Raw genomic sequence first — 27686 nt, 5'->3', positions numbered from 1 at the left:
GTGAAATATAATAGAAATATTTGCACAGAGATTTAGAAGTTTACGATTGAAAAAAATGAGATTTAGATGGAGCTTCTGACTTATATTCTATAAAGGAAATTTGAAGAAATTAGCTCAAATAGCCAGGGTGATTTGTGTGGGTGTGGTGGGGAGAGGGGGACCTCAGGGGCAGAGGGCTGAATTATCCGTTTTCCTCAGTGTGTGGTATATTCTCAGTTCCTGCAAAGCCCCTCCCTTCCTCCTGCTCTTTCTCTTTCTTTCTTTCCTTTTATCCCCTTATGCCATTTTTCCCTCTCTGCCACCATAAATGAGGCCTCTTCATATAAATTTTGGTATAAGTTAACCAAGTTTCTCAAAAAAATCTAACTGTAATTTTATTAATATTACTTTGAATTCATAATATAATTCGTGAAGATTGCTCACCTTTGTAATATCAAGTTTGTGCCATCCAAGGACATACAATGTCTTTTTATTTATTCGGATTGTCTTATATGTCATTTATTAGACATGTAAAGTTTTCTATGAAGGTCTTGTATATTCTTGGTGAGCTTAATTCCTAGATACTTAAGAGTATTTGTTGCTATTTTGAATGGTATCTTATTTTTTGTTAAATCTTTTAGTTGGTAATGTATCTTTCTAGTTGGGAGCATTTTGTTTCCTATTTTAAAAAGTGGATACAAAACAATAATACTGAATTAATTAATTTTTTTTTTACTATATGAAGACCAGATATTCCAAAACAATAGGAATTATCAAATAAGCATAATAAAAATGCAGGATTTTATAAAGGAAGACAGTAGCACAGGGGAAGAAGGAGCAGTGGTCATTATTCAGATTAAACAGAAGACTCCAGATATAACCTGCAAACTTACTAGCCTTGGAATTAAAACATAGTCCAACTGTCACCCTACTCCTCACCACAGGGCCCCTACGTGGCTGAGAGTCTACAGATGTTGTCACTGTTCTCAGTGAAATGGGAAAGTAGAAACTTTGAGAGGAACCCAGTGATGGAGGAAGAGGACAAGTGGATCTGTTTGCCTGATAGGATTAGAGGATTGGGGAGGATCCCCACCCAAGGCCCTGATTAAAGAAATACGAGATCATCCCCTCCATATCATAGTAAACCTATTTAATATAGACCTTTAAACACAGATTTTGGTGATTTAAAAACCAGATCAACAACAGAGACTAAATATATGGTAAATCTCTTTTGCTTCAAATAGAAAAATAACAAATACTCTGTCAGTGCTTTATTATTTGAGGGAAAAGATGTATTATTAAACAATCAATAGGCAACATGATCATAACAATCCATAATAGTGAGAAAGAAGGAAATACTCCCTTTTTACTGACCGGCATTGGACAGCATCAGATGATCTAAGAAAAGCATTTAGATTCCTGCCTTGTGTTAACCCAAAAGGTTGAGGTGAAAGGCACTCAATATTATTCGTGTGGCCAGAAATTCACTGCACATTAAACTGTCAAAGTGACAGATGACAATACATAAAGTGCTAGAGAGATCAGAAATATCAGTTCGAATAAACCACCGTAACAAGCAAGTCCTCTAAGGCATGTTTTTTTACTAGATGTAACAGGGATTTTGAAATAGTGTTTCTCTCACAGCCTCTACCACCGTCCCTCCAGAGAGGAGAAAGGCTGCTCTTTAAAATTATTTTCACCATCAAATGATTTTTGTTTCATATTCCCCAGACACAGTAGAATGGTGACATGTCGTGGGTACATAGAAACTTTATAAAACATATCTTAGATGAGTCTTCATTTTAAGCCCACCCATTAGTGCTGTTATTTCATCATGATTCTGAATTTTACCTTAAACAATAGGCTAATCTAAGTAAGAATCTCTGAGCCTCTACCTAGAAATTCAGATTTGGCAAAAGAAAAGATTTACTGTAAATCTCAGATAGTAGGCGACAGAAGATGGAGGATGGAGATAGAAGTAGGAATTCAAGGCATATTATCAAAATGAACTCCTCTGAAATCACCCTGGAGTCTATAATTTTTACCACCTGTACTTTCCAGTGAACTGCCTGTGAGCATTTTCACCTGAAGGCCATTTACCATGGAGGAGACATTGATGGTCCTAAATCAGAAAAGCAGAAGTTAGCTTCAGTATGTACCAAAAATGAAAATGGGGTTCCACTCCAACCAACAAGCTCAGATTTCCTAAACTCTTCTCCAGTGTCATCCCCCTGGCCAGTTTGCTCCTGGTGATTGGGTTAAGTCTGCAAATATTTTTTGTAGGTGGTTTCAAGTAATTGAAATCATTCTCTTGGATTTTTTTTTCAGAAAGCAGGAAATGTCTTTCCTGTGCAGCAGTCACAGAGCAGTCCCCCAGGGCTTACAGGGGGCTTGTATCTTCCAGTTCCTGTTTCTGGTTTCTAGCTGTGAACTCTATATTTGGTAACGGCCTGCCTGTGGGCTGTTTTGGATTTGGTCATAATAAGATAACCTGGAGTCACTGAGCAGAGATCTAAAGCAATCTTATTTTTCCAGGAAGCAACATGTTGACCTTTCAAGATTTGGTCTATTTTACTGAGTGTGTTGAGTTTTTGAATAGAGATGTTTATAGCAGAAGGTTGGGTGTTTACACTATTGGTCCTTGAGGGTGTATGACTGTACAGGAATAGGATATGTACGCTCTCCTCGTTTACAATGAGTTTATATTTGTTTCTTATGTGGACTGATGTAATCTAAGGAATGCTCTTTATACGTACTTTTATTCCGTGGCAGCCTTGAAAATAGCTACTCGTTCAGAAACGAATAAATATTTGTCAGATGAGTAAGACAAGAGTGTTAGTGTTGATTCTAATCCTTCTACATCAGGGCAAGAAAGTCTCAACAACCCCCATTGATAGATAATTTCCTTTTCCCCCCAGCATTTTCAAAACTGTATAGTGTTAGAGCTATATAAATACAATCTTTTAGGGATAAACAGATAATCAACTATTATTTGGCACTGGAAGAAGCCATTTATAAAATAGTCAAAAAGATACTGGATTACTATTTTATTGCCAAACACTGCTCTCTAATCTTACCTTAGATTTTCCTTCATCCTGTTTCGATCGCTAAGAGTTGACTTGTTTTGTAAATAAGATCAGAAAGAATGATTGCACTTCATTTTACAAAGGGAAAATGAAGGCATAAAAATATATTTTAATTATTGTAATATAACTTTAGAAATCGGAAGGGAAATCCAGCTCACAGAGAACCTTTTGTTTTTGAAGACATCAGTCATTAAGCCAATTTCAGAGGATTATCATAGCAGAGCTAAAATAAGAGCTTAAATTCTCCCTCTAAGGGACATTACTTTCATCTGTAGTATGGATACTGGGTGGTTTTACTTTCTTTAGTAATTTATATCATATTTTATTGCTTTTTTCTTTAATGTTTACTATAGGTTGGAAATTATTCTTTCTGTAGCAGCTATATAGTGAATAATCTTTTAGAAAATCTAAGCTGTAATTCAGAAAATTCATTTAGTAACTTTCTATTTTCCCTTTTAGTCATTTTGCACCTGTTTTTATACTTAAAATCCTGTTTTACAAGCCAAAATTTGGCCGATCTGTGTAATTGTAATGACTCCATGATGTTCCATAGCACTATACACAGGAGTGAAAGACACACTAGAGAATCAGCCTGAGATTTGAACCCTGGCTGCATCCCTCTTGGCTTTGGGACAAGTTACCTAACCTTTCAGATGAGACTTTTCTCTTGAAAAATGTGTGACTAATGTACCTCCACAGGTTCTTTCTAGGAGCTATATAAAGTACCTACAGATTCTAGCACAGGTTCCCTTACCAGTGTCACTCACTGGAAGTGCTATTAGCATTCTGGATAGGACAATTCTTCTGTTGTGCGGGAATGTCCCACCCATTGCCGGATCCCCCCTAAAATGCCATTAGTACCCATCAATGAAGGCTTTGTAAAGTGATCATATTCACTCTTTTGTTTATGCTGATTTTTTCTTCCATTCTTGTCTTTAAAATATATATTTTGGTTTTGTATATCCAATCTTTGAGACTTAGCTCAATTTTCACCTCCTCAAGTCCCTAACTTCCAGTAGCTGTGCTGACAACATCATATTTAACGCTCTTGAAGTCGTCAACCATTAAGGTGCTTACACACTGAATGGCTTACATATGTATTTCTACTGTCTTTAGACTATTAGCAATCTGAGGGAAGGGGGTGTATTATATTCCCTTTCAGTGTCTGGCACCCCACACAATTCCTGACATATTGCTGGTGCTCAGGGATGTCTGTGTATCGAATGGTCCACCCCATATGAATTCTGAGCCTGGTAGCCTTCGTATTCTGATGCAATCTTCCTTTGGGGAATTTCCCACTTTTTAGAACCTTGACGTCTCAGACTATACTTCGTGTACCCAGTCAACTATCATCCGTTTTCTTTTTAAGGCTGTAAGGATGAAAGAGATCTCTGTGTGAAGGGCCCAGGTTATCTGAGGAGTGGGCACCGAAAACGGGAGATAGCAGTGGTGGTGCTGGGCAGGGTGCTAAGTGGGAGGAGCCAAGAACTTCAGAACAACACAGAGACACAACCAGGTTGTGTTCCAGGAAGATGATTCTGCCCACGGTACAGGAAAACATGCCTAAGTTATGCTTGAATCCCCTCCTGCACTCACTGTGGACACATCTCCTGAATGATGTTCATTATAGATGTTTTCATAGGTACACGCTCTCGTTTTCATTCATTTTGTCCCAAGTTAACTACTAGTTTGTACAGATTTTCTCTGCTTTCTGTGTTTCTTCCTGCTATGCAATATATACACAAGAGAAAGTTTCCCTGTGCTTGTTAAGTGGATCCTACAGCAGTGCTGGGTGCCGCGGTACAGTAATAAAGTGAGACAGAAGCTTTGTCCTCCTGCTGGTCTACTCACCTCCCTCTACTATTTCCCAAACTGGCCATTCTAAATCTTTGCCTTTCTCCTCAAGGACCCTATTCCACTACTTTTCCTCATTGCCACATCCTGCTACCTCCCTCACCCTCTCGATCTCTCAGCAGATGTGTCACTTTCTACTTCACAGAAGCCACAAGGCGTAAACTCCCATGCATCCGTAGCCATTGTTTCCACTCAGGTGGAAGATGCTCCCTCCACCCCAATCAAGGATAATTCTTCTACTTGGATCCTGGGTGCATCACCTCCTTCTTACTGAATGTGACCATTCTTCACTTACCCTGAACTCCTGGGTCTTACATCCAACTGCTTACCTAACACCTCTACTTGGATATCTAACATATATCTCAAACCTAAGATGCTCAAAGACAAATTTTTTCCACTTGTTCAGGACTAAAAATCTTTGTCATTCTTGATTTCTCTTTTTCTCTCATACATTCAATCTTTCAGCAAATCGTAGTGTTTTTCCTTCAAAATATATCTAGAACCACTGCTTCAACCCTGGTCAAGCCATCTGATTAGCGTCTGGATTATTGCACTAGCCTGCTCCCATCCTTGTGCCTACACTGTATTCTCAACAGCTGGCTAGAGTGGTCTTAGTAAAACCTAAGCCAGATAATGACACCCCTCTGCTCAAAATCTTCCAAACATGTCCCATCTTACTCAGAGCAAAGCCAAAACCTTTACAGTGGCCTCCAAGGCCCTACATGATCGGGTGGCTGTTGCCTCTCAGGCCTCATTCTTTTGCTCTCCTTCCCCTCACTCACTCTGCTCTGGCCCATCTGCCTCCTTGCTCTTCCTTCAACATGCCCAGGATACCCCTCCTTGAGGCCTGTAACATCACCAGGGTTCTTTCTAGGTCCAACTCAACATTCAGACTTAGAAGATTATCATAACCTCATTTGCACCAGAATCACTTAGAAAGATAGAGGATTGGAGTTACAGCGTGCCAACAAGGAAGCATCAGGCTTTCTCCCTTTGGGGAAATCTTCACAACTGTGTGTGCAGTGGTCCACACTGCTGCCCAGGAGCTAGTCTCTCCCTGAGCCTCTCCTCCCTGGATCATCTCAGGTATAAGGAGTGGAGATCCAGGTGGGTTCTGGACTTCCCCTGGCTTAAACATCTTATGCTCCAAAGGGGCCAATATCTCTTATAATTCAATACATATATCTTCCATGTGTCAAGGGACATGTCCACAAGTGTCACCACAATGACAGAAGTCCCATGGTAGGGCTTCCCACCAGGCGTTTATCATCATTCTCCCAGCCCAGATGCAGTTGGCCAATCAGCAGTCATTTTATACCATAAGCAATGTCGCCTAGCAACACAGTAACGTTCTACCTTTATCTGGTCTCTAGGGAAACAGAGCTAAAAAGTTTGGAAAGCCAAATGTCAAATTCTCCTGCAGAAGGAGAAGGGCCCTATGAACCTTTGTCTATGTGTCCCTGGTTGTTGCTGTTCCCTCTGGCTGGAAGGCTCCTCCCAGACATCTGCACAGCTGGCTCCTGCACCTCCTTCAGTTCCTTAGTCAAAAGTCACCTTCCCAACAAGGCCTTCCCAGGCCACCCTATTTGAGAACTGCAACTCCTAATCTCAGCTGCTGGGACCTCCGACCATCCTCGTATGCTTTATTTTCTTTCTGATTGTGCTTATTACCTTCTAACATATGTAATTTACTAGTTGATTTTGCTCATTTTGCTTGTTTTTACAATAGAATTTATGCTCCATAAGGCTGTGATATTTATCTTTTATTTTTTCCTCCTGTATTGAGATTCTTGGCACCCAGAACAGTGCCCGGCACATAGTATGTTCTTCAACAACTATTTGTTTTATTTATGAATGAATTTATGCCTTCTCTTTCAAACTCTAGTTTTTCATTGGCATCCTTTTTTTGGTGGGGTGGGGAAGGGCAAAATATTTTCAGCCTTCAACATGGTATTAAAGATCAAGAACAGGGACTCTGGGGACAAACTGTCTGGGTTTCAATAAGGGTCTGCCACTCACCTTGGGAGATTTTCCTAACCTCTCTGTGCCTTAGTTGTTGCATCTGTAAATGGGGAGAATTATAGTACCTACATGTTAGGGTTGCCATGAGGATGAAATGAGTTAAATATGTGAAAAGTATTCAGAAGAGTGCCTGACACATAGGAAGCACTATGTGTTAACTATTATTACAATCAACTTTACAAAGGGCTGTCTTTCCACTCTGCACCATTTCTAGCTATTTCTCTCTCTTCCTAGCTCTTCTTCCTCTCAGCTAATCTACTTGAAAGTCACATCTACTCCACAGCCTTTGCTTTAATCTCCATTCACTTTTCCAATCACCGAAACAAAGATTTCTAATGACCTAGTGGCTATTTTTCTCTCATTAGTCTGTGAGTTAGTTGTATAGCTTGCCATCACTGATGCCACCTGCCTTTGACTTCTGAGCCCCTCATCTCGCCTGGTTTCCACCTGCCTTATAAGCTGCCCCTTCTCAGTCTTCTTCAGAGGCACCCCTTTTTCCTTCATTCACCCTCTAACGTTCTTCCAGACGTCATCTCACTGGCCACATTCTCCTTGGGTGATTCTGTTCACAGGCATGGCTTCAACTCCCACCCTCTGACACCCAATGAGTGTCATAGTCATCACACCCAATTGGCAGTTTCCCAAAGATGTCGTGTTCTTTGTCATCCATGACTTAGAGCTTTCTCTCCTCTTCCTGGCATGAACTTCCATCCCCAGCTCCCTCTCCTTGACTAACTTCAGTTGGTTCTCCAAGTTTTAATACAACCATCGCCTTTTCTCTGTTCCCAAGCCAAGTGCTCCTCTGCACTCCCTTAGTGTGTTATGGATGTCTCTATCACAACACAACACAACCTTTTCTAGTTGCTTGTTTGTTTAGTTTTCCCCTAGAAATGAACTGCTTATAGGTATATATGTCCTCAAAGTATGGTGCCTGGCACACAGCAGGTATGCAAAAAAAAAATCTGGATTCAATATATGAATATATAGCATCTATAGCGAATAAATTTTGATAGGGATACATTTTAATTCAGAACTAAACATTGGATAAAATAATGATATCTCATCAAAATGTTAGCTCTTCCAGAAAATCTTATCGGGGTAAGTATAAGCAAATAAGAAAAAGTTTCATTTTGCCAATATAAATGGAACTGTGGATATGTATCTTATGTAAAGCTAACTTTGAAAGATAATGGACTCGCTCTGATGTTAGTGACATCAAATATTATTTGACTACAGTCAACTGCTGTTTGGGCTCAGTGAAATCTTACAAGTACAGTATTTAACTTACTAGGAAAGTTCAGTAAAAATGTGTTTTTGTGCTCCCTGCCATGATTGTAAACACCATACACAAGTAGAGAAGAACAACCAACATTTATATGGTTATACGTCACAGTCAGCTCTCTGAAGAGGTTTCAACAGCATAGCGTCTTGCTCTGGCTCCCATTGGGACAGGAGTCTAGGCACTTACCTGTAAAGTACATCCAAACACACCGATCATCAGCATGGCCACCGAAAGGTAATCGGTGAACACGTCCCACCACGGTTTCAGCACCCGGAAGGCAGGCTGCTGCTCAGAGAACTGCCGGAATTCTGTCACCGGAATCATGTTTCTGAAAAAGGAGAGATCACTGGGGAATTAATTTATCTTCATGCACAACCTACTGCATTGTTAACAGCATTGAAATGCTGCTTCAACCCACCAGAAACACTGTTCTGAATTAGTCCAGGAGCTGTCACAGCTCATCGGTGTTTTAATAAGCCATTGAATTTTTTCCACCAGTTGAGGAAATAAGAAGCTCCACATGTAAAAGGCGAGTATCTTTACTGAACCATTGTCCATTAAGCAGCTTCCCTTTGTGTTCTGCATGGACCAGGAGACCGTGACCAGAACAGTGCCTTATTTTCTAGACTTTCCCTTCCCCTAAACAGTACACAAAGACGCCAGGAAGAGCAGAGCCCATCCTTTGAAATGTTTTTGCTGTTTATCTTACCATCTTTGGTTGTTGCTTTAAACTGCTCTTCAAAGTGTATTCTCAGCATTGGTTTGTGTTAATTATTTACCGAGCCCTATTTATAAAGCATTTTCCTTGTTCTCTGGGGAAGGTAAGTGACTTTGCCATATGGCCCTTGTCCTGTAAGGGAGACAATCTCACTGGTGGTGGGGCTTCAATTTTTCTTGCCCTCCTCCCTTTTCTTATTCCCTTGATTTCTGTAACTTGATTTCTTTATTTCCTGTACTCCTCATATTTCACTGTGAACCTCAAATTATCCTGATTTTCTCCTCTGAGAAATCAGTTTGCCCTGGAAACTCCTACCTCTATCTAGACGACAGGAGATAAATGAAGAGTGTGCACCTCAGGCTCTGGGGAAAGAGGCGCCTCCTTTTCTTAGTCTGCATTCTCCTTTCTCACCGCTCAGTCCCACTGCCTTTATTATGATCCAGGACTCCAAGTTAACCATCCTGCCGCTGCGAGAAGGAATATACTTTCCTTATTTTACGGCAACAAATAAGGGTGGCCAATGAGGGCCAAAAAGAAATTTCGCTTCCTTCTGCCATTTTTGGATCAAATAACTAACCTCTCCACATCTGTCCTGGTTATTGAGTCCTACTTAAAGAGCAAAGGAAAGGCTACCTTTGCTGCTTATTCTTGCAAGGCGTGTTTCTTTCCTGGCCCGCCTTCCTGGTACTGAATTAAGGGCTGTACAATAAACAGCCCAAGGAAAAGCAAAGCCTCTTCTCTGAGTCCACTGGTGGGTACCTGTGGAAATGATTACAATACTTTCCATTCGGATTTGCTGCTTTACCTGACTTCTTCTTAAGCAGTAATTTGTCTTCCTTTTGGATTTTTTCCTTAACACAATGTTGAAAATTCAGCTGCTTGGTGCTGCTCTCACCTGTGACCTTCCTATTTGACATCTATGCAGCATTTGATACAATTTTCTTATTGTACCAAAACACAACTTTCTTAAATCCATTCTGTTACTACCACTAGGCTGCAAGCTTCTTGAAGGCAGAACCTATATGTTATGCTTATGCGTGTTCTTAAAACATGTTGCAGGCAAGCCACACAAGCTAAGTAAATAACTTTGCATATTCCTAGTATCATTAACGTTTCAGACTAGTTCAAAGTTTGATTTTCCTTACACTTCATGACCTCTTTTCTTCTCAACGAATCATTACAACAATCTCACTGCCTTAAATGTTTTCTCATCATGGTTGTTCCAATCACAGTCACAGACAGGCACCAGCTCATCTTAACCTCCAAGTTCTGCAGAAACTATTGTCTTATTCCGTTTTGCATCCCCATCACTTACCACAGTGTCTGGCAAATAAGAGGTCCTGAACAACTGTTTACTGAATAAATGAATGAGTGAATTCAGATCCTCATTCATGGAGCGCTGCTCACCCAAATCAGATGTGGGGTGACCCTAACCAGCTACAGTGACAGCACTAAGTACAGCGCCTGTGCCGTCTTCTGCATTCTTCGACAGATTTGGTTGGTGTCTCCTTCATGATAAGTTCCTGGACACCCTGGAGGGAGGTGGGCTTGTTCTTTGAAGCGAGGAACAATTTCAGGAATAAAATGCACCAATGTAGGGCAGTGCTTCTCTAACTTTTTGATCTCAGGATCTCTTCATCCTCTAAAATGGAGTAAGGACTTCAAAGAACATTTCTATGTGGGTTATACCTATCAATATTTACCATATTAGAAGTTAAAACCAAGAGATTTAAAAAATATGTAATAACACTTAAAAATAGTAAACTCATTCCATGTTAACATCAATTAGATTATTATGAAAAATAACTATGTTCTCCAAAACAAAAAAAAATTACGAGAATAATGGCATTGTTGTACATTTTTGCATATCTCTTTAACATCTAGTTTAATAGAAGGTAGCTGGATTCTCATATCTGCTTCTGCATTAATCTGTTGCAATATGTTGTTTTGACTGAAATTTATGAATCAGATATGCAGCTGGAAAAGGAGTATCTTAATAGCTTTTTCATATAGCTGTGGATATTAATTTTTGATAATGTATCCAACTGATTTGGCTAGTTGCAATACGGAATTGAAAAACTGTATCAATGAACTTTTCAAACTCCGTGATATTAAAACTCATTTGTCCATCTCGCACTTTGAATGGATCTTTTACCCACACATGACTTTGTAACATTAAGCACTGGTCATCTGGAAAACATCGGATGTTGAATTTTTTCACTGAATTATCCAGATCTTCCAAATGTTGACAAATTATACCAATAAATCACATTCATTACTATCACCACTGCTTTCATCAGCAACGTTTTTAAGTAATGGGAAGCTGTCAAACTCATGGTGGTGGAATCCAGTTTTCCAAAATTTTAATCATCACTTGAAAGTTTGAATTTTATTTCTGGCATCAAATATCAGTTGTTTTCCTTGAAGTCTCAGGCTTACTTCATTCATTTTGAGAAAATACTTTCCACATACTCAAGTCTGAATAATCAGTTGCTTTATTCAAGTAAAAATTATGTAATATGATAAAGTAGCTACTCAACTTTCAACTCAATAAGAACTCTCCTTTGAGACGCCCATGGTACTCGGGAATGGAGCAGAAGAGCTCAGTGTGTTCTTCCCTTCACCACACAGTGTGTTAATACAATAGGTAGTCAAGTGTTGAGAGTTACTAAAATAATAATTTTTACTGCTTCAATGAGGACATTAAATGAAACTAGCATTTTTTTTTAAAGATGTAAGTTTATGCCAATGAAGAATACAATCTCTACAGAACAGTCTGGCGCCTCTATCTTGATTCACACTAAGGTGCCTTACACACCACTGCTTTAGCACCATCAGTGAAAAAGACAAAAAACATCTTAGCATTAAAAAATAGTTTTGACCTTGTGGACCCCCTAAAAAGGTTTAGGCTACCAGGTTTCCATGAACCACACTTTGAGAACCACTGAGGTAGAGGCTCTCGCCTTGAAAAAGCAAAGGCGTGCACACTCATAATGGGTGAGGTTTTCCAAAGGCTTGGCTCAGTTGCCTTCGTAGGCTTCATTCTCTTACTATGGAAAATAAAGACAAACTAAGGAACTTAAGTATCATTTACTGCTTCCTAACACTGGCACAGCCTAGTTAAGATGGTTTGTTAGAGAAACAGCTGGTCAAGATGACACAGCTTTTTAGAGTTATAACTCAATGCCTACTACACTTAACCTCTTCGACAGATGTATAATATACACACAGATGTATACTACACACACACACATACACACAAACTTTAATGTTTTAACATATCACGAGGCTCAAAGCCAATATCCAGTACAGCATTAATCCTAGGAATTATTTTTGATATAGCAAAAAGGAGGAGGGGGTAGGTAAAGGAGAAGTTGACTAAGAGATTTAGATGCTTGCTTAATTGAAAAAAGCTTTTGCATTCTTCTTTCACAAATTTCAGCACCTCTGAAAGTCATGCATTACGGTGACTACACTTGACTTCTCTTTCTTTATCATTGTAGTTTCCAAGTGATTTGTGACCATTTCAAGAGTTATTGTTTCAAGCTGAATAATAAACTGCCGGGTTTGAATAGTTTTTTTGCCCTAAATATCAATCAGGATAATTATATTTATATTTAAATTTTTTTCTATTTTAAAAATGTAAATGATTATATTTCTTCCAACTCTAATTTCCAACTTATTATGTAAGACTTTAGTTTACCTAATTAAATGATGTCTTTGGAAATATGGCATTTCAAATTCAATCAAGAGAGTCTGGCATCCTAATTAAAAATATATATACTTTTACAATTTGTTATATCTTTGTCTCTGTGTCCTTTTGCAGAAATCCATGTGCATTTCCTTTATTAAAAAGACATTTCCAAAAGTCATTTTAATGGCTCCATTATCTACAAAACTTTACCTCTCAAAAATATCATATCATGTAATCCTTTGGTAAAGAACATTATAAAATTAGTTGCAAACCCAGAGTTTCTTATTTCTTTCATTCATTTGGCTCTTTAATCAATCTGTCTTCCTCTCTCAGGAATTTTAATATCTTCTTCTTCAGAATTAATTATAAAGAACAAATTCTACTCTATTAACCTATGACTTTACGAATATCAAATTTATTCTACTTTGATTCAAACCTGATTGTTAACACTGTTCTCCAATGGCTATCAGGCTAACATCTGCTTTGTTCCACATTTTCCTGGCAGTCCTAAAATGGCGTCACCTTTAGACAGAACAGCATACACCATTCAAGGGAACAAGGGCCAATTCCAAATGATAACAGGTATCATGTCAGTAACATGGTGAGTGAGCCCTTGCAAAAATGAATTTAAAAATTCAATAATTCCTGAGCACATGAAATATCAATTCTACAGAAGAGAAACCCACATATATTGTTCATCTATGTTGCTAAATCTAAAGGTCAATTCTCACCCTCACTTTATTTGCTCTATCAGAAGCACTGGTATAATTTGATCATCCTTCATCTGACTTTCAGGACACCACAGCTTTTAAGTTTTTCTCCTACTTCCCTGGCTGTTCTTTCTTTAACTCCTTTGCTGTTTCCTACTCTTCTCCCTGACCTTTGACTTCAGTGTGCCCAGTGCTTAGTCTTTGGTCCTCCTCTCTTCTCTGTCATTCATCCCTTGGTGATCACATCCAGTTGCAATGCTTTAAATAGCATCTTTATTAAACACAAATTCATATCTGCATCCAGACTCACGGACCCAAATGCCTACATGACATTTCCATTTGGATATCCAATAGACACGTTAAACTCATTATGTCCCACACCAACGCCAGCTCCATCCCTTTATCCCTACCTTCCTCATCGCCAGCAAAGCCCTGTTCTTTTTGCAACTTGCCTATCTCAGTTGATGGCAACTGCATCTTTCCAGTTGCTTATGCCAAAAATCTTGGAGTCATCCTTGATTCTTTGTCTCTTACATCCCACATCCAATCTGTCAAAAAATACTTATTACATTCCTTAATGTATTGTCGGTCTCCTTCTACAAGAATGTAAGTTTCATGAAGGCAGGGACTTTCCTTTCAGTTCTATTTTGTACATTGATGTAACCCAACTACTTAGAAAACAATGCTTGGCATATAGTAGGCACTCAATATTTGCTGAATAAATTAGTGAATATATAGTAATTTCAATGAAGAAAGGCGGGGACAATTGTCTTCCGTTTTAGAAATAATAATTGTAAAGGCAAAGTGTGTGTCTGAGTAACGTCCTGAGAGGAAGATCCCACAGTGCTGGGCCAGGACATTAGCAAAGCTGAGGCTGGGATAGAGAAGGAGTGCAAGGAGGAAAAGCCCTGATTTATGTGTGGGTTCTTCTCAGCTGTACCCAAAGGCTCTATAAATCGAAATAAAGTCATCAGGATGTGCTCAAAACATCAACTTTAAAACAAACTGATTTTCCTCTAGCTGTGCAAAGATGGAAATAAAAAGCAGGAGAAAATGCAGAATTTTCCAGTTACATAAAAATGATATCTTTCTGTCTTGGGAGGGCATGACTCTAGATTGTGTTTTACTCTGTAGTTGTGGTAGACATGACAAAATATTTCTAGAAAAATCCACTGAAGAAAACCATAATTATATGGTTCTATAGAAATACATTTAATTAAAAGAAAATCATAAAATGGGTTATAAAATGTCAGAACCTGAAAGGCACTCCAGAGGTCATCCAGTCCATAACTCTCATTTTATGAGTGAAAAACTTGAGCCAGGAGAGATTGGGTGAGATGCCCAAGGAATATAGCTAATGGCAAGCCAGGACTTCTAACCAAATCTTACCCCTTCCTCTGCAGCTCTTAGTTAATGCTACATCATGCTGATTCCAATGTAAAGAATCTAAAATATACTAAGAAGCAAATAGTTTAAATAGAATTTCTCTTATACTCAATTTCTCTTTTCATGGCCCTATTTGGCGATATAAAATAAAAAATAAACTGTTATTAATACACGTAAATGATTCTTAAGCCATAGTGTTCTTATAGCCCCATAAACAAGAACTTTAAACTCAGAAGGAATCCTGAGGCAAGTTGAACTTACAACATAATGGGTACTTCTGTACTATCATCTCCTTGGATATTTCCATGATGTCATATGTTAAATTAATGGCCCAATCACATTATTTCAAAAATATTCAAATTGAGCTTAGCCTGTTTTTCTAAAGGTGGTGGTGGTGGGGAGCAAAATTACTCCTACCTAGCAATTCTCATTCTCTCTTAACCAAAGAAGATATTATACCTCTTCCTCATTACACCTTTCACATATTTAAAGAAAAGTCCCTTTAATAACTCTGCTTCAGGCTGTACCTCTCAAGGTCTTACTTTGCGTGCTAGTTTCAACAGTTATCTTTATGCTAGTCATAAGCTTTCGAGTCCACTAAAACTTTGTTACATATTATGATCAGTAGTGATTTTTCTCTCTCACAAGCATAGATTACTTTCATTTACTCATGCACTTGCTATTACATAATTATGAGAGTGTAAGATATGTCAGGCCCTGTGCTAGGTGCTGGGGAAATGGAAGTGAACAAAACAGACCAGGTGCCTCCCCTCGCTCACATGCAGTCTCATGGGAGAACGTGGGTTAAAGAAATTTCTATAAAAGCATGAATTGTAACTGATCTGCTTTGTATATGTGATGAACTATTGCTGCCTATGCCAAGGGTGCATGTAAAGAGGTTGTTATTTCTATTTCACTGAAGACAGGGTTTATATCTTGTTTATCTCCTCATCGTCTAGGAAACAACAAAATGCCTTAGAAGAGACTCTCAATGAATATTTGTTACATTAAACTAGGCCTAAACATACACACACTCACACACAGATTCACACACTCAATTGCACATTTTGTAGTAAAGACTAAACTCTTCTTTTATGTTATTGTCCTCTGTTATAGTTTGACACTGCAATAAATAAAAGACTATTATCACACAGCTTCACATTATAAATAATGATTATTCAAAAAACATCCACTACTGAAGAGAGTGTTTGAGAAGAGGAAAAAGGTCAGGAATAATTTATAATTTCAAAGTTAAGGATCACTGAAATTTTAATGCACATTGTTCTGTCACTAGTTCAAAAGAGGATGTCGATCGATAATGACTTCTTAGGTTTCAGCTTGTACTTGATGGCCAAATTTTGTGACTCCCTTATCAGAACATTACCTTATTAAGAAACAAGTGACCGAAAACAGATCCAAACATGAAAGTCTTGTTTACAATATAACGGTTTGGAATACTGCATTTCTAAATCTTGGTGAGATCTTAAAAGAGGGCTTTGATTTCTTTGGGATTTTTGTCAAAGACTTTCATCTGCATTTACATGACACTAATAATTATTTAATGATTATTCTGTACATTTTAAGTAAATGTGAACTCAGAAATCTTTTTTAGGGGCCGGCCCCATGGCCAAGTGGTTAAGCTTGCACACTCCGCTTTGGTGGCCCAGGGTTTTGCTGGTTTGGATCCTGGGTGCAGACATGGTACCACTCATCAGGCCATGCTGAGGCGGCGTCCCACATAGCACAACCAGAATACACAACCACGTACTGGGGGGGCTCTAGGGAGAAGAAGAAGAAGAAGAAAACAAAAAGAAGATTGGCAACAGTTGTTAGCTCAGGTACCAATCTTTAAAAAAAAAAAATTTCTAAAATGAGGCTAAATTGTGATCTATAGTCTTTTAAAAACTGACGATAAAATATTTTCATCAAATGGTACTCATTCTGTCCCTCGTCTTTGTTACTCTGGACACACCTAAAGTCTCCCTGAGAAATACGGCTTCAGCCCTCCACATCCCACTGGTCTCCCTAGTCGCCTCTTCGTTCCATGTTGTTTCCATCTGCTCTAAACCAGGAACAGTCTTCCAGGAGGTAGAGTGTATACTAAAACCTCCACTGCCCCCAAGAGGGTTCTAAACCCTCGAAAAGACTGTGTGTTTCCCCTCAAACTCTCAATATTATTCAAATGTGATTTAGACAAGGTTTCAGTTCATCTTACCAGTCTCAACCTCCAAAAACTAAGCCTAGGATCCAAGTCAGTAAATTTGTAATGCTTGATTGGAACACTATTTCTCTCTTTCTTCAATGGACAAAAAGAGACAGGTTGATCTCCAATTCAGTTTTACCCCTTGAGCAAAGAAAGCACCATAGTTCTAGGCAGCAGACATGCGTGAACATAGAGCGCAGGCCAGAAAATCCGGATGAAACAAGTGCCAGCTGAGCCGTCTACCTGGAAGGCTGATTCCTTTCTGACAAAAGAATAGCAAGGAGAAGAAGGTGGAGAAGACAGGAAGACTCCTGCCCTACAGAACAGTAAAACTAAAGGTTCTTGTTTATTTGTCACTTCTGGAGTTTTGAGTAGTCTGAAAAGGCAAGGGTCACCTTTTATTTCACATTGCTATCTTCAGGGCCTAAAATAATCAATTGTTTGTCGAGTTAAATATCCAATGACTCTATGGGATGAAAGTTGCCTTTTGTGTTCCAACAGGAAATTTGGCTTGTTTTACAAACACCTTTTCACAAACATTGATAGACTGGTCCTTATAAAAGCAGAGTCAACCAAAACTGTGACAGGACAGCTAAGGCAACGTATCAAACACTTTCCCACTAAGCTTTTTTTTTAATGTGGTAAAATTTAAAAATTGAACTATGTTAAATACAATAACTAGAAAACAAAGTAACACTACTCAGGGAAGAGATTGGTGTTTAACGTGAGAGATTGACAGACTAATGGATTTATAGTCTGACCATTTTTATCGCCCCTCTTATTAAACTCATCTTCATAGGAATATACCATTTAAAATTTCCATTTAAAGATTGGCAAGGTTTGATAATAGCAGAAAAACATTTAACTGCTGAGCAGTTCTCTTTGGGGCTTTTCAAGAAGGTTGTTCTCAACAAGTCAGCTCTTGGTTTGTCCTTCCTGTTGGATGTGCTCAGTGAAATCCATGACGGAAGGAAGTTCAGGTCCTCCACTCTCCAGGAAAAAACAACTCTGCAGAAGGAAATCAACACCTACCGTACTTTTATTGTCAGAATATTAAAACTGACATGAATACACCTACAAATTAGAATATTAGGTTTTTGTCCATCCAACCAATAAATATTTAATGTAAAGCTTTGCGCCTATAGGAAAAATATTTTTTGGGTTTGGCTCTAAATTTAACATATTGATTTAATGGCGATCTTTTCCAAGTTAGACGTTATATGAGTTCCCTCTTCCAACTCTTATTTTCTCATGCAAAGGTAAACAAAATCCAATGTGAGGATATTCAATACTCCTAGAGTCTCGCATTCTAGAAGCCGAGGGAGGGCATACAAGATTTCTTTATATGAAGGCTTTAGGAGAATATGGTCAAAGGCCACTTGCCTCTCAGACCTAGACTGTGCCAAAAGTCTAAATGAAAGAAATGCTTCAGAAATATGAATCAATTTATGCAAGTACATCTATTTCTGAAGATGATCTGTTCTTTAGTTAAAAAAACAAAAAAACTACCCTCCTCATCACCAAAAAGCAATAGTGAAACTAGGTGATATACATTACATTATTGCCAAGGTCGAGTGATCTGTGTGGCTCTTGAAAAGTCACTACAAAGGAGACACAAGCAATAGTGGCAGGGCCTTGTGGTGCTAATCCTACAACTGGAATGTTCTTTCAATCCCCCTTGCTTTGCAGACTCCTAAGCATCCTGCAGACCTTGGCTCTAGCACCCCTTGCTCAGGGAAGCCATCCTTGATCTCCTGACTAGGTCAAATCCAGCACTGCAGGCTCTCATAGCACTGTGGACCTCTCTGGATGGCCCTGTCACAGTCACCATTTTCCATTCATTTACACAGTTCTTGAATTAGTGTTGGTCTCCACTGTTTTCCCCACACCTAATAGTCTTTGGCACATGATAGGTGCTCAATATATATTCACCAAATAAATGGATAATTAATTAAAAACAAAGCTACAAGAATAGTCTAAGTGTGAGATTGCAGACTTATTCATTTGAATACTTTGTCAGCGAAAAGAACATAGAGGAAAACATTTAGGGCTCATTAGCCAACTTGGAGTAAGACCCAAAGCAGTGCCATCTTCATAGACAAACTGTATAGTATTTTGAAATTGTTTACTTGCAGTTGCTATTATTAGCAAGAAAGATGGCTTGGGACCAGATGAGGTCTTCATGAGAAAACTACCCCAAAGATATTGAGATCCCTGCCAAGTGTATTTTTAAAGATGGTTGAAAGACTTAGAAAACAAGATACTGAAGCCCAACAATGTATCAACTTGCACGGGCATCTAGTTATCTAAAGATGGTTTCAGAAGTCGTTTTGTTCAGTAACTTCATCAGTAGGATGAAAAGGTCAGCTGGGGACACTTGCAAGGAGCAAAACTAGTTCAAGAGTTGTTAAATTGGGAGGTTTGAACTATAAATCATAAATACTGAAAAACTGTAGAAAGGTCATAGGAATTTATTTAAAAACTTAGCTATTCCAGGAAAAACAAGGAAGAAACAAGGAAAAACTTACTTTTAAAAGTCAAATATTTCAAAGCTGAGCGATCTTAGGAAGTTCTCAAGTAAAAAGGGCTTTAGGAATGAGCGGATGATCTTTTGAGTAGTGTAGGGCCAAGGGAAAAGACAAAAGTTCATGGAGCAACTGGGGGGACTTGTTTTTTTAATTTGTTCTGTAATATTTGATCCTATTTTCAGATAACCGATGTTAAAAACTTAACAGGCCAATGTTTTAGGGATCTGAAAATGGTTACACAGACATAAATTATTTCTGCAAAAACAAAATAAATGTCCACCCAACAGAGAAACAGAAATTGGTGGAAAGGTAAGTTGGTTCCTTTCTACTCAATGTCCTTAGATATGAGGAGGGCCAGTGTTGGAATTCTTGTGGGAAAGAAGTAGGATTTGGGGAAATGAGGTGGAGAAAGCCATAGGATCTTGATCTACCCTTGGTCTTTCTCTTCCAGAGACCGAGAGAGGGATAAATTATTATTGGAGATAGCGACCCCAAGAGCACACAGTTTTTCAAGGATAGATGCAGTCTCTTTGAAAAGCTTTATATTCCTAGCACCTGGCACAGTGCCTGGCAACTTTATGCATTCTTTCTATAAGTACTAGAGTAGCTTTTCTCTGGAAGGTAGTGAGCTCACTAATGTGGATATACTACTGAGTAAGACAAACATAATCCCTATCCTTATGAACCTTACAGTATGGTGGAAAGACAGATAGTAAATAATTACACACAACCATTTAATGACAATTGTGATAGGTGGAAGTTTAGGAAACTCTCATAGTACACTCGGTACTTGAGCTCCTGGGGGCAGCTCTTGAGGAAGTGCTTTCAGAAGAGATGCCTGCATGGAAATATGAAGTATAGGTAGGAATAGTTATCTAGGGAAAGTGGTGGCCAGAGCCAGGAGAACATTCCAGGCAGAATGAAAGATCTGCTATGTGATGGCTTTTTGTTCCCCCTTTGAGATGTATTTTGCCCTCCATCGCTCCTTATAAATCTTTTGTTTCTGTTCATTTTGAATAAGGTTGGATCTGATATTTTGTGTCTCTGGAGACATAAGGGTAGGGGAGCCTAAATGGGTCCAGATTCTCTGAGACAAAAGAGGGCAACAAGTTACATGTTCTTAGACTGAAGTGGCAAATAGTCACCTAGACTCACCAAGAGTCTTTTTCTAAGATACGCGTGAAAATTTACCCAAAACAACCTTTTTGTAGAAGCACATAGACCTTAGCGGCTTCACCTTGTGCCCTGCTGCTAAACTCCCTTCTAAAACACGTGGGCCAATCTCCACCGCACCTCCTGGATCACCCTCCACAGGATCACTCAACTCTTTTGTTAATTCAGTGTAAAGATGCTGCAAAGTTCTGGCTGAGTAGCCCATGTTTGGTACTGAATTCACAAAATTCTCATCACAAGTAGTAAATGTTGCTCTAGAATTTCAGTGGGCCAGTCACCACTGGTGAGGGGGCTGTTTAGTGATTTCCGGAGACTGAACACAGGTGGCAACTATGAGGGCCAGTCTGCTCCTCTCCTCTGCATCTGTCCAAACGTGCCAGCCTGCAGTAGTGACCTTCCTCAAAATCCAGTTTCCTTAGAAACTGACTTCTGAGTTACACACAGGAAATTCAGCCTTTGGTCAGAGGATAGTCTCCTTTGGCCTGTTTTTTTGTTTTCTCCCTTTCTTCTTCCCTCTCTTAGATATATCCTTCTTCCTTCCTTTTCCTTCTCCCTCTCTCTCTCCCTCTTGCAACAATGGTTATTCAACTACTATGTGTCAAGTACTAAGGAAAAAAAGATAAATAAGAAGCTACAGTTGAATATATGGTAACAGATCTGTAAACAAGAGACTCAAAATGTTGTATCCCTGCTCTTTGCTTCTCAGCTGTTTACACGGGTTCAAACCCAAAGGGTTTGTGTGAGCCACACCAGCACTGGGAAAGATGCAAGACAACTGGCCACATGACCCCTGCAGGTAGTTTGCCAAGAGACCTGCCAGAGAAGGACAGATAGAACACCAAGCACGAGGTTGCTCCAGGATGAAGTAAAAATGAAAATGGAAATAAATAGGTATCTTAACTTTCACAATTTGAACTTAGAAGCAGAAAAGATTGGGATAGATATTTTGATAAATCCCTTGCTATACAAACTCTTGCAACTTACTTTTCAAAACCCAAGAACCAAATAGATTTGAATAAGAGATACTATTTATTCGATATTTCCATCCATTATTTCTTTTTTTAATTAAGACACAATTGCATATATAATTGTATAAATGTAACATGATATTAGTTTTAGGTGTACAACATAATGATTTGACATATGTATATGTGTGAAATGATTGCCAGAATAAGTTTAATTAATATCCATCATTACACAGTTATAAATTTTCTTCTTGTCATGAGAACTTTTAAGGCCTCTCTCAGCAACTTTCAAATATCCAATACGGTATTGTTAACTTTGGTCACCACGCTGTACACTACATCCCCAGGACTTATTTATCTTATAACTGGAAGTTTGTACCTTTTGACCATCTTTACCCATTTCACCCACTCCCTACCCCTGCCTCTGGTAACCACCAATGTGTTTTCCGTATCTATGAGTTTGGTTTTTTTTTTTTTTTTTTTAGATTCCACATATAAGTGAGATCACACAGTATTTGTCTTTCTATGTCTCACTTATTTCACTTAGCATAATGCCCTCAAGGTCCATTCATGTTGTTGCAAATAGCAGGAGTTCCTTCTTTTTTACGGCCGAATAATATGGCATTGTATATATGTATATATATATATATGTACTCCACGCTTGCTTTATCCATTCATCAATCAGTGGACACTTAGGTTGTGTACATGTTTTGGCTATTGTGAATAATGCTGCAATGAACACGGAGGTGCAGATATCTTTTCGAGTTAGTGTTTTCATTTTCTTTGGGTAAATACCCAGAGGTGAAATGGCTGGATCATATGGCAGTTCTATTTTTAATCTTTTGAGGAAACTCCATACTGTTTTCCATAGTGGCTATACCAATTTACATTCCCACCATAAGTATACACAAGAGTTCCCCTTTTCTCCACATCATCTCCAACATTTATTTCTTGTTTTTTTGATAATAACCATTCTAACAAGTGTGAGGTGATATTTCATTGTGGTTTTGAATTGCATTTCCCTAATAATTTGTGATGCTGAGCACCTTTTCATGTACTTGGACATTTGTATATCTTCTTTGGAAAAATATTTATTCAGATCCTCTGCCCATGTTTTAGTCAGATTTTTTTTTTTTTCTATTGAGTTGCATGAATTCTTTATATATTTTGGGTATTAACCTCTATCAGAAATATGATTTGCAAATATTTTCGCCCATTCCACAGGTTGCCTTTTCATTTTGTTAATGGTTTCCTTTGCTGTACAGAAGCTTTTTAGTTTGATGTAATCCCACTTGCCTATTTTTGCTTTTGTTGCCTTTGCTTTTGGCGTCAAATCCAAAAATAATCATTGCTAAGACTGATGTCAAGGATCTTACCCCCTATATTTTCCTGTAGGGGTTTTATGGTTTCAGGTCTTATTTGTTTGCCTTTAATTCATTTTGAGTTGATTTTTGTGTATGGTGTAAGACAGCGGTCCGGTTTCATTCTTTTGCATGTGGCTGTCTAGTTTTCCCAACACCATTTATTGAAGAGACTATCCTGTCCCCATTGTATATTCATCCATTATTTCTTAAATGGGCATTTTTTTCTGGGGAGACGGCCCATCGCTCTTTTCTAATCTGCAGTGGGATTTGTGATTCCCCCAGATACTTAACAACTACACCAATAGTACATGGGCTATTATGACTATACAAAAGCAGAAAACATCGGTCTAAAGAAAGCAGCTGAAGGAATTAAACTAGAAAAAAAATTGTAAGAACATGAATGAGGCAGCATGAGGGTATAACAGCTTTAAAGGTATCAACTTCAAAGAGAAAATGAAATTACTTGGGTTGCCCTAGTAACACCAAGATGAAATGTGGAAGTGAAAATGCAGGATTTAACAATAAGAAAAACTTCTTCAGCACTAAGGTCTCTCACAACATGGAATGAGCTTTGTCATGGCAACAGGCAAAAAACATGTAAACAGATTAAATAAAAAATCTCCAAGGGAATGGAAGCACAGCATTGAGGACTAAGCTGATCTAATAAACATTCTCTACCGTTGTTTTTTTTAACTCACAGAATTAAGTGGGGGAGGGTAAGGGTCTGCAGGGACTAAATGAGACTTTCTTCAGTGATATGATTTTAAATGATTTTCAAAGTTCAGCTTTATATATTACTTCCACCCAATTTTCCCCAAATGGTATAGAACTTCCACTCATTCTAGAGCTCTGGTTTTATTATAGGAAAAGGCAAAGGAAACAAGTAAACAAACATAAGGAATACGTTCCATTTTCTATGCCCAATCTCTACTTTTTTGGAGGAGCTATGTCCCTGGTGATTAAGGCAAGAGCAGACACTCCTCTTCATGTAGTACGAGAACATGAAAGTATTACCGTAGTATTAACAGTGGTTAGCACTGAAGTCGGAGTGCCCGAGTCTGAATCCTGGCTCTGTCACTGATGAGCTGGGTGACCCGAAGCAGGTTATTTAATCCTGCTGTTTCCGCATCTTTAAAATGGGGAAAAGGATAGTATCTTCCTTCACAAGGTTGTTGGGAAGTGTGTGAGATGATTGTGGTAAACACTAATTGCAGTCCTGGGGAGGAAATTAGCACCAATATACGCAGCTACCAAGTTATCAATAGAGCTAGCAATCACATTTGATAAGCGTGGTAGGGAGTTTACCATTAAGAATAAGAAGTCCTTGGTGTTTGGAGCTTCAGTTCTAACTTGAGGCATCACACTAAAAAATTATTCTTTATAAAAACAGAGGAAACACACTTTGAAAGAATCATTTTTGTTAAACGGGAGAGGAAAGATATTACAATGAACATTTAATGTGATTGTGCCTATGAAATGCCAGGCATTAAACACGTTATCTGTTGAGCTTCCACATTAAACCCACGAGGCAGGTATTACCTTTGCTCTGCTGAAGAGGAAATGTGCGAAGAGAGATTAAATAATTTCTCCAAGGCTACAAAGCCTGTGAATGGCACAGCAAAACTTCCCTTTCAAGTCTGTCAGATTCCAAGGCCCCAGCTCATTCCACTTCATGAGAGAAATTCTTTTAGTCTCTAACAAACTCTGTCATGGGAAATTCAGCCTTGTCATCCATTGGCAAAAACATCTACGTGGGGAGTTGGCTATCTGAGGACTGAATTCAGGGCAATCATATTTGCAATTTGCATACTCTTGCCTAAAATCTGGCACTGAGAGAGAAATCCAGTCTGAGGAAAGATCTTTCTAAAGGTTATAAAGGACTCAGCTTCTCTCCATAAAGGAGTAATTGGTATGGGATTTACTCTTCTATCATAAATAGCTAGCAAAACAGAATTTTACCAGGGCCACAGAAGGTCTTTGATTTATGTTCTTGGTTATACCTATTTTCCGTATGATGCTAAACGCTCGAGTGGAGAAGGCAATCCCAGGTTTTACACTGTTCCCATTTCCTTTAGATTTCCAGGAACTCAGTGCAGTGAAACAGCAAGAACCTTCTGTGCTGAGAATTTGAATACCGGGAAACATATACCAAGTTAAAATAGAAGGACAGTGACTGCTTACATCCTTTTCATTGTTCTTGTTCAAATTAATTTGGTCAAGACACTAACTATTAACCATTTCTTGACCCTAGAAAATTATCAGAATCTCTTTTCCCTGATGTTTCAGCAAAGTGTTTTGCTTTATTGCAGATAGGCTCACAAAGAAGATTAGTTTTTCTAAAAAATTGTTCAAACGTTTACCATCATTTTAAAATTAGGACTCTGCCTTTCTGGCTTCCCCATCCAGGTCCCACAGTATTTCCAGAGGCAGGGAATAGAAAATAGGTGAACTTTATGTAAAAGATTCCCATGGGTACCTAAAGTCTCTTTCCAATCCATGGGGCTACAGCCTTCGTTCTGCCAAGTAACTACTTCTTGGTGGTAAGATAGATCCAAACACAGTGGACCACTCTGAGGTTGCAGCTCTTCTAGGGGAATCTGACTTACAAGGTGCTTTCACAACAGCCTGACTTCCAGGGCTCACATTTCCTTAGCTGCAATTTTCTTCATATCATCAAATACCGCTCTACAGATGTTTCTGTTACTGCTCTGCTTTCCTCCTTCTCAAGTTTTCCCCAGTATAAGTAACTCATGGTCTTTCCGATGGATCTGAGGTGGGATTTCAGAGAGAGGGAGATGGCACCAAGATTTTTGACGTGAGAAACAGAAAGGATGCAGTTACCCTTTACTAAAGGGAGAGGGAAGAGCAGGTTTGGGCAGGGGAGATGAGGAGTTTGGTTAGAGACATGTTTAAATCTGAGATGTCCATTAGGCATCCAAACGGAGGGGCACCATAAACACTGGATCGCCTAGGTTAGAGTTAGGAAAGACCTGGACTAGAGATATAAATCTGGGAGTTGTCAGAGAATAGGAAGTGGTTAAAGCCATGGGACAGGACGCAATCACTTAGGAAGTATACAGAGAGAAGAAAACTACCTAAGGACTTCTTGCAGCAAGAAGCAGTTTCCCACCACGTGTGGGATTGATATACTCTCTCACTTCCTTTAGGTTTCTGTGCAATCGTCATATTATCAGAGACGCCCTCCCTGGTCACTCTATTAAAAATATTAATACTAACTTGCCATCCCCCCACCATCCCAGCATTCCCTTTTTCATTCACCTAAGTTACTTTTCTCAACAGCATTATCTTTATCAGATGTACTTTGTTTGCGTTTACTTGTTTACCTGTGTTTTTGTCTGTCAGCTGCGTTATAAGCTAAGTTCCACAGGAAACAGGGACTTGGTTTTTTCCCCTCCTGTCTCCCAGAGTGCAGAACAGAGCCTGACACATAAAAAGTACTCAATAAATAGTTGCTGAATGAATGAAAAATGAGTGTGTACTTGTTCTGAAATTCTCCCAGTTGATAAAAATGTATAACAGAAATATTTCTGTGAATACCAGAATTTAGAGTTAGGGGCACCTAGTTTTAGGGAAGAGAACCACCAGATTTCTTTTGCAACACACTGCATTTTCTCCTGATGCCTGTGTTCTGCTTAGGGGCAGAGGGGAAGCAAAGATGGCGTGAAAGGCCACCTGGGAGGTGTATGTGGGGGTTGAGGAGGAAAATCTTTCTTTGCCTGGTTTAGGGAGTTGGGAGAAGAAAGATGGGAGAGGAGTGGGAAAAAAAGCCACCCTTCCAGGGACCTGCCACTGAATAAGGCAAAGACGGCAAGAACAGTGGGGCAATAGTGATCGCTGATAGTTTGGGTCAAAATACTCAGTGGCAAATGACTAGCAAGGCATAAGTGCAGAAAAATAGGAGGGTGGGCAGTTATGGTGGATCAGAAGTAGAACAAATCAGTAATGTCGTTCTTTAAAAAACGCCGTGGTACTGAATTTGTGGAGGTCGAAAGCCAGAAAGTTAACTTTTTGCTATAACTAGCATTATTTGGGTCCCTTACTGGAGTTTGAGGCTCTATCTTTTATGACAAACATGGAAAAATATTAGATGGACACATTTAAGAGCAACAAATTCTATATTCAAAACCACAGGTTTTCCCCACTATCTGAAAGTTCGCTTTATGAACTTTTACTTTTATGAAAGACCTATATTAGTAACTGTTTTTGCTAACTGAAAGAAATCTGAAGGTCTTTCACTTTTATTTTAAAAAAGGCAAAAAGGGAAAATAGCATTCAGCATTTGTTTTGCAGTAAGCTGTTATAGAGGCTAAGCAGTCAGACATATTGTGGTATTTCAAGCCTTCCACATCAGCCACAGCAGACCACGAACCTCGATCTTCCACAACAAGGCAGGTAGGCAGAGAAGGTGTAGACATTAGTGACCTGCCTGCCCTAATGGATTCAGACAACGACGAGACGTTAATAGATGACCCTCTTCCTCTCTCTCCTACACTCTAGTCTCCTGTACCTCCCAGCACCCCAACCTCCCACCACTCAGCCCAACACCCCATCATCACCACTACCACCATCACCACCCCAGCCTTCCAGTGTGCTCCTGTCTTCCCGATTCTGGCCAGCGCAACCACATTGTGCATATATTGTTTCTACTTTATATAGGCTGTGTATTTGTATCATTCCTGCTTTTACTGTATGTTAGTGTTA

The 27686-nt window shown here is 38.9% G+C and overlaps 1 protein-coding gene across 1 annotated transcript in view; it reads right to left on the bottom strand.

Moving 5' to 3' along the window:
• Positions 1-27686, bottom strand: part of LRRC8C (leucine rich repeat containing 8 VRAC subunit C) — a 75067-nt gene that overhangs the window by 24582 nt on the left and 22799 nt on the right. The window contains exon 2 of the mRNA XM_046645915.1: positions 8410-8551. Within this exon, the coding sequence (XP_046501871.1) occupies positions 8410-8547 (138 nt within the window). The 5' untranslated portion in view covers positions 8548-8551. The remainder of the gene's footprint in view (positions 1-8409; positions 8552-27686) is intronic.

Source organism: Equus quagga, chromosome 18 (genome assembly GCF_021613505.1).
Source record: "Equus quagga isolate Etosha38 chromosome 18, UCLA_HA_Equagga_1.0, whole genome shotgun sequence".
NCBI lineage: Eukaryota > Metazoa > Chordata > Mammalia > Perissodactyla > Equidae > Equus > Equus quagga.
This window is presented reverse-complemented; position numbering and strand designations above follow the sequence as displayed.